This window comes from Chinchilla lanigera, unplaced genomic scaffold (genome assembly GCF_000276665.1).
Source record: "Chinchilla lanigera isolate Chin_1 unplaced genomic scaffold, ChiLan1.0 scaffold00051, whole genome shotgun sequence".
NCBI classification, from domain to species: Eukaryota; Metazoa; Chordata; class Mammalia; order Rodentia; family Chinchillidae; genus Chinchilla; species Chinchilla lanigera.
The window spans coordinates 1,126,582-1,134,661 of NW_004955452.1; the positions used below are offsets into that span (position 1 = coordinate 1,126,582).

The following is an 8,080-nucleotide window of genomic DNA, read 5'->3' on the forward strand; positions in this document are numbered from 1 at the left end:
AATGTTTGTTTAGAAAAAAAAGACAAGAAACAAAGACAGACATCATATATCAATAAAAGAAGCAATAAATTAAGAAGATACAGGGACTACAAATATATGCACCTAACAACAGAGCCTCAAAATATACAAGATAAGAACTGACAGGCATACATAGAAAAGATATATATAAATAAATAGTAGTTAGAGGTTTTAATAAATCTCTCTGAGAAATTGATAGATAGAAATAAGAAAGTATGTTTTCTTGAAAAGCATGATGAATAAGTTCCAAACACTGTAGTACATTAATTTCTCTGAACCTATAAAGCATTCACAAAAATTAATCACGTACTAAATTACTACCAAATATTTGAATCTCAGACATTTCAAAGCCAATAATGGAATAGTACATGTAGTTTTGCGCCAAACATTTTGAAACTTTAGATGAAACAGACAAATTCTAGGGGAAACCCACAACTGGTTTACTAAAACAGACTCCAGAGCCAAGAGACGAGCTAAGCACAACTGTAGTCCTAGGTACTCAGGAGGCTGAGGCAGGAGGATTGCTGGAGTCCAGGACTTCAAGGCCAGCCTGTCACCATAGTGAGAAAAATATGTCTAAAAGAAATCAATTAATTTAAAAAAATAAAGGAAAGGGAGAGACACAAAATTAAAACTCTGAATAGCTCTATAATCTTTAAAGACATTAAATTGATAAGCCTAACTCCTTTTTTAAAAGAAAACCTGATTCAGGATGATTGTGCAGAAAAATTCTACCTAAATGTCAAAGAATAGGCTCTTCCCATATTACAACAATTCTTTGAGAGGACAAACATGAGGGTTTTCAGAGATAACTGAAAAACTGATTCTAACATGTACACAGCAGGGAAAATTCCAAGGGAGGAAAAAAAAAGGTAAGAGCTTATGACCTCCAGAAATCAACATTTATTATAAAGTTAGAAGTAGACTGGTGTGAGCCGGATGTGAGCCACCTGTAATCCCAGATGCTCTGGATGCTGAAGCAGGAGGATTACAAATTCAAGGCCAGGCTAGGCAATTTAGCAAGAGTCTGTCTCAAAATAAAAAACAAGAAAGAGGTAGAGGTGTAGCTCAGTGGGAGGGTGCTTACCTGGCATGCACCAGTCCCTGGGTTCCATCCTCAGTACCACAGAAACAAAACAAAAAAGAAGAAAAAGACAATGGTAGGGGATGTATACAAGAATGCACAAATTCACCAACAAAACCTAACAGAATCCAAATCATTCCCTTTCACGTACAGGCACTTGAAATTTGACAGAATGGTCAGAGTGGACCTCTGAGAAAAAGAGCACGTTTAATTAGCAATGCTATGATAAATGTATATCCATATAAAGCCAGGCGTGGTAGCGCACACCTGTAATCCCAGCACTCAGGAGGCTGAGGCAGGAGGATCGTTGCAAGTTCAAGGCCAGCCTGGGCTACAAAGTTAGCTCAAGGCCAGCCTGAACTGCATAGCAAGACCCTGTCTCAAAAAGACAATAAAAAAAATAAATAAATGTGTATCCGTATGGAAAAACTGAATTAAAGCCTTGCTTAAAACAGAAAACCAGTTGTGGTGGCACACCCCTATAATCCCAGCACTCTTGAGGCTAAAGCAGGAAGATCACCTTGAATTCAAGGCTAGCCTGGGCTACACAGTGAGGTCAAGGCTATGTAGCCTAGGCTGGTCTCGAATTCACAGCGATCGTCCTGCCTCAGCCTCCCAAGTGCTGGGATTACAGGTGTGCGCCACCACACCCAGCTTTCAATTGTCTTTTGGATTTGTCTACAAAGTCCTTAACTCAACAATGTCTTGATTTTCACAAGGCCAAGTCTGAAGATTTCAAAAGTTTGCAGTGAGTTCTTTCCACCCACATTTCTTACTTGAAGTTTTTTGTTTATTTTCCGGTACCTGGAATCGAACTCACGACCTTGCGCTTGCCAGGCAGGCGCTGTGCCGCTGAGCTAAATCCCCAGCCCCTATGTGAAGTTTTTGACTTGCTTTTCTATTGGTATGTTTGTCTTTTTCTGGTCTTAGGAATTCCTGATATGTTATAGATCCTAATCCCTCCAGAGGGTGTTAATCCCTTCTTGGTTTGCCCTGCCCATGAGGTGAGCACAATCCCATGCCCAGGGACTGCTCGAGGAAGGGAGCCACGGGTATAGTCTGGGAATCTTCCCCTTAGGTGGGTGGCTATAGGGGCACAGGTGAGACTCTGACAGCCTTTGCTATGTCCACTTCATCCAGCGTGGACATCCACCCACCACGTAAGACTCCTGCAGCCTCCTGTATTTGGGGTGGTCACAGGACCCAGGACCCAGTGACGTTATGTGTTTTATTTTACAGCTGTCTGCTGACATCTGTGCCTCCTTTACTAGGGTGTGAGCATCCAAAGGCTGGTACCAAATGTCACCCACCGCCCATCCTCTAGCACCCAGCACAGGGCTGGCACACAGCATTCATTGCTATATGAGCTGACACTTGTTAGTCACTTATCCCATGCAGGCACTGTGCCAAGAACCTGGCTTATACCATCTCAAAAATCTGACAAGATCAGGCATGTTCAGGGTGGTTTGGCCATAGACACCATCTCAAAACTCCTCGAAAGCAGTATGTGACTCTAGATGCCATGGACTGACAAAAATAAAATTCAAAAGAGCTTAAGCTAGAAGTTAATTCACTGGCTCAATTAAGGGGAGATCCGGAAGGAAGCCTGCAGGCATGGTGGGATCCAGACACTCTGAGAACAACCAAGTTCTTCCCCTCTCCCTCAGCTCTGCCTCTCTCTGCTTGGCGTCACTTTGCAAGCAAACTTACTCTACCCAGAGGGACACTAACTGTCAGCAATAGTTGCATCCTCTTATCTTAGCAACCACAGTGGAGAATGCCAACGTTCCCACTGATTCAGCAGAAAAGTAGGGTGTCTGATTGGCTCTTCCTGGCTATCCCTGCCAACAGGGCCTGCAAGGAAAGTGAGTGGGAAACCTAGCAGAGAAGGGAAGCCTTTCTGAGCAGAATAAAATTCCTGTCACCCTGCCCCACCGTGGGAAAGTGCTCCCATCACGCCATGGTATAAGAGGACAAAGAGGGGCACCGGTCCAGGCGCACAGCAGATAACAAGTGGCCAAAGGAGGATTTGAATTGGCTGGTCTGATCCAAATCCCTTGCCCCTCCAGTTCCGGGATAGACAGCAGCCCAGGATCCCAATGGCAAACAAATACAGGTTTGAGATCTGTCTCTGAGACTTTGATCTCTAATAAGCTCAAGTGTTCTCATCGGTGAACTATGAACAATCATAGTATCTATCTTATAGTGAGATTAAATGAAATAATTCATGGTAATGTACTTAGCACAGGGTCTGCATAATTGTTCACTGAATGAATAAGGGGGTAAATGGTACCTGGACTCTAACGTGGAGATTCAGGGTGGTTTCTCTCATGGACAAAAGGCTTGAGGGCAGGGGTGCTGGTGGGCTTTGGTCCCCTAGTAATCTCCACCACCACTGAAGGCATTCATCTTGAACTTTCTTATTCTTTGAGCTGAGCAATTAGCTCCCTTATATTTTTATAAAGTGAAATAAAAGCATACTTAGAGAATGTTCTCATTATTATTGACCTGTCACTTGGCTCTAAGAAGATTCCAAGCCCATTTTCTCTATGATAACCACCCCAAGCCCCTTCCATAAGCAGCTCTAGAGCCCTGGCTCCCATGTTCCATACGACTGGGCTTGCAGTGGGCACCACTCCATCTGCGATCATGTAGAGGTAAAGAGTGTTAAAGGTGCTAAGGGCCATAATTAGCCTAGAAGGTCACCCAAATTCTCCTAGCACTGTGGAATCCAGGAGTCCAGGCCCGGGCCTGGGAGGGGCTGGTGCAGGGCAGATGGAACAGGCAGGGGACAGGAACAGAGCTGCTTCCTTGGTCCGCAAAAACAGATTCCTTGGCCCTGAAAGCCTTATAATCATTCCCATGTCAAGTGGGTGGGCGCTGTCCTGAGACAGCTATGCATCCTCTCAGACCCACGGACCTGTCCTGCTGCCACAGTGCCAATCCAGAGGGTCCTGCAGTCCTCAGAGGCCTGGGCGGTGGGGCTGAGGCTGAGAAGGGAAAGGAGGAAGAAATGAGGCAAGCTTTGCCCAACTCCGCAGCGGCCCCACTGGGCATCCAGCCAGTCTGTACGGTGGCTGAGCGCTCCAGGTCTGAGATGAAGAGATGCTGGGATGTAAACGCAGAGATGTCAGCATGTAGGACATGAGATGCTGCCTCAGTTTCCCCTTCTCAACCCTACGTTTCCCCCTCCTGGTCCCCACTGAAGCATTCAGAGAAGCTGATGACTGGTGACGGCTTGCTGTGCATCTGGGGACATCAGGGGCCTCTGGCTGCTCTGGCTGGAGTTCTTCCTTCCCTGTAGGATCTTGGCCAAGTTGCTTAATGGCAATAGCCCTGCTTGGGTGGAGTCACAGAGGTGCTCACACCAGGCTCACTCATCCAATGCTTATAATACTGAGGTACTCACTCATTTTTTGTGCACCCATTTTATAGACAAGGAAACTGAGGCTTAGGGAAGTGGTAGGACCTCCCTAAGGTCATACAGCTAATAAAGGGCAGAGCTGGAACTCAAACCTGGGCCTATTAAACTCCTGAGCTCTTGCTCCAAAGCTCTATAATCTCAGGACATAGAACAGACACGATCGCTTACTACGAAGAGGAAACTGGCTGAGAGAGGTCAAAGGACCTGCCAAAGTTTATACATGTGGAAAGCAGGAGAGCCAGGCTGTAAACCCATTTCTTTTACCACCACTTCAAAGTCTGTTTACGGTCTCAAAGTTCTCCTCCAGCTGAGATACTTTCAAAATCTGGGTTGGGGCAGAGTTGAAGGCGAATGAGTGAAAATCGAGACACTTTCCTCTTAACTGCTGTTTTTCAAACCTTCCGGCTCAGGAACTCACGTGGCTGCCCCAGCCTTCCCCTGTCAGCCTCATCCCTTCCTTCAGTGAATGAGAGGAAAAATCATTCAAGAAACTGAGAGCTCGTCCACTTTTGAAACTTGGACCACTAAGGTCTCCCCCTGCACACCCTGTAGCCTCCTCCCTGAGAAACGTGTCTACAGCCGTCTCTGAGAAAGCGCTACCGCCCTCTGGCCCACCCCCGCGGACTCGGGCCCTCGGGCCCTCAGCCCCTAGCCCATCCGCGTGTGGGCAGTGAGCGCGTCCCGGAAGAGCACGGAGCACACGGAGCACACGTGGGCACAACGACACTCACCGGCACAGTCTTACACGCCACACCCGCCGGCCCCAAACATGGGACCTCCTCTCGGGGACCTCCACCTGCAGGGCACCCCGCCAGCATGGGAGCTCCGGCCTCGGCCTGGCGCAGGACACACCCCAGGGGAGGAGCTACCTTTCCCGGCCCGGCTCCAGCCCACCGCCAGGCCAGATCGCGTTTCCGCAGCTCCGGGCCTGTCTGGACGACATGGCCCAGGACCGTCCCTCCTGCACCCTGGACCCCGACCACGTCCGGCGCCTGCTGCTCTCTTCCCGGGAGGCCAAGAAGTCCGCCTACTGCCCCTACAGCCATTTCCCGGTGGGAGCCGCCCTGCTCACCGGGAACGGGCTGATCTTCTCGGGTAAGGGCGGGCGCCAGGTCCCCCCCTCGGCAGCCTGGGTGGGGGTCAGAGGAGGACGCGCGCCAGCGCCCAGGTGAGTGACGGGCGGGCGCCGGTCCCCGGCTCGCGCGCTCCCGCCCGCCCTGCCTCTCGCGCCTCCCAGTGGGGTGACAGTGCGACCCTGACCGGCTGGGGAAGGAAGTTTGCAGAGGCAGGAGGGGAGGCCAGACTCAGGAGCATGGAGTGGAGGGCGATGCTGGTGCCCCAGGCTGTCACCTCCCTGGCCTCCTCTGTGCCTAGCGCTGCTGAAGCTTCTCCGTGTTGTGTGTGCAAGTCCTCACCAGTGACCTCTGACCTAGGTGCATGCCCATTTATAGAGGGAAACAGGCCCAGAGAGGTGACGTGATTTGCCCAGGGTCACAGGGAGCTGGTGGTGGAGCCCGGGCCGGTCTGGGGTCTTCTGTGCACCCACAGTGCTGGCGAGGGCTGGGAAAGAAAGGAGGAATCGCCAGGGAGCTGCGGCCCCAGCGTAGGGTCTTGGGAAACAGAAGCCAGGAGGCTCCTAGGTGTCCAGCAGTGGGTGGCAGCCTGGGACGGTGGGGTGGGAGGAAGCTGCGTTTGCAGGGAGCTGCCCCTGAGGCTCCTTTTGAGCCTGGTGGGGGCTGAGGAAGAGCTCAACTGCGGCTGGGGGCGTGGCTGGAGGAGCACTTTCCAAAAAAAAGAGTAAACAAATCTCATCCAAACAACTATTCTAACTTCTTTCCGCTAAGCTTAGAGCATTCTCACTCAGGACAGCAGGGCACTAGGTATGGCAGTGACAACACCCATTTGCGACTCCTGCCTGTTGGGACTCCTCCTGTCCCGATTTCATGAGTCACCTGGTTCTCAGTCATCTTTGAGCAGGCAAGAGAACCTGACTGCCTGTTGGTTTATAGAGGAAGATAACACTTGTTGTCCATTTATTGTCCTTACAATCCCGAAGGGCCGAGATGGAAACTGAGGCTCAGAGAGGGGCAGTGCCCAATATCACTGAGCTGGTCCTAGACCCAGAATTCCTAGACTCTGAAGCCTGCTCTCTGTAGGTGAGAAGGGATCACTGAGCATTAGTGTTGCGTTGAAACTGAGACTTGGATGCCAGATATGGTAGCACGTTCCTGTAATCCCAGCACTTGAGAGGCTGAGGCAGGAGGATTTTTCCAAGTTCGTAGTCAGCCCGGTTTACATAGTGAGTTCAAGGCTAACCTGAACTACTTAGCAAGATGAGAGGGGGTGGGGAGAGGGGGAGAGGGGGAGAGAGAGAGAGAGAAAGGGAAAGAGAGGCAGGCAGGCAGGCCTGGTGACTTAGATGAGTACTGAACATTAATTAACCAGCACTGCAACAACACTACAATGTATAATGTTATAAAGCCTTGAATATGGAATCAGCCTTGAGTCTTTCAAGAGCCTCCACATCCCCTCCAGATGCTACGTAAAGCCCATTCATGCCCCAGCCTCTCCACTGACGCCTCCTGGGCCACTGAGCAGGTGAGTCACCGCTCCCCTGGACTTGGTGTTGCAGGGCAGAGGCTGCGTCTTAGATCTTTGTACACTGACCTCCTCCTGCAGGTCCCCAGCACCTGCCCAACCCACAGCAGACACTCAGTTATTGCTGATGGACTGATTGGAGGGATGAAGGAGTTGCCCTTCAGGAGATGAGTGAATTTGGAGTGGCAGGAGATGAGTGAGTTTGGAGGAGATGAGTGAGTTTGGAGTGGCAGAAGGAGGAGCAGGTAGGGAGGACCACAGCATTTCCAGTGGGGCTGCCTTCCATCCTGTTTTCCAACATTAAGACTGGTGTCCCACTGGGACAAACAGGTGGCCAACAATGCCACCTCTCAAAAGCCAAGGCTTCTCCATGCCACAAGATACTCTGGGCTTTCTTTTCTTTTTTAATCCACACAAGAAAAGGCATACCTTCCCTTGAAAGTGACACCTGGAAGCTCCTTCCAGAAAAACCCATGCCTTGGACATCCTCACCTTGACCCATCCATGCAACAAGCACTTGGTAGTTCATGTGCCAGGTACTAGGGATGCCACGATGAGCAGAGATGACATAGTTGCTGCCCCATAGAAGTTCCTACGTCTTGCACAGCCTAAGGGAGGAGCTCAGCTGATTGTGGAAGGGGATGAATGAATGAACAGTGTGGCCTGTTTAAATTGCACAGGAGGGCCGGGGATATAGCTCAGTGGCACAAGCGCCTGCCTGGCAAGTGCAATGTCCTGAGTTTGATTCCCGGTACTAAATTGCACAGAAGGGCCTGGTGTCACCAGAGAAAGGGCAATGCAGGGAATATTTAGGGAGGTCCAGGGGTGAAGTGAGGGCTCTGGAGTGAGCAATTCTTGGGTTTGAACCCTGGTGCTGTGATGTCACCCTGGGTGAGGACTTTCATCCCTCTGGGCCTCAGCTTCCATGTTTGTACTTTTTTTTTTTTTTTTTTTTT

General features: G+C 50.0%; 1 protein-coding gene and 1 long non-coding RNA gene across 2 annotated transcripts in view; one reads left to right on the forward strand and one right to left on the reverse strand.

Moving 5' to 3' along the window:
• LOC106146309 overlaps positions 1 to 5,341 on the reverse strand; it is a 13,775-nt gene extending 8,434 nt beyond the window's left edge. Inside the window, exon 1 of the long non-coding RNA XR_001236096.1 lies at positions 5,258 to 5,341. This is a non-coding gene — a long non-coding RNA (uncharacterized LOC106146309). The remainder of the gene's footprint in view (positions 1 to 5,257) is intronic.
• Positions 5,342 to 5,386: 45 nt separating this feature from the next.
• The window catches only part of Cda (cytidine deaminase), a 24,810-nt gene continuing 22,116 nt past the window's right edge, over positions 5,387 to 8,080 (forward strand). Inside the window, exon 1 of the mRNA XM_005394682.2 lies at positions 5,387 to 5,621. Within this exon, the coding sequence (XP_005394739.1) occupies positions 5,468 to 5,621 (154 nt within the window). The 5' untranslated portion in view covers positions 5,387 to 5,467. The remainder of the gene's footprint in view (positions 5,622 to 8,080) is intronic.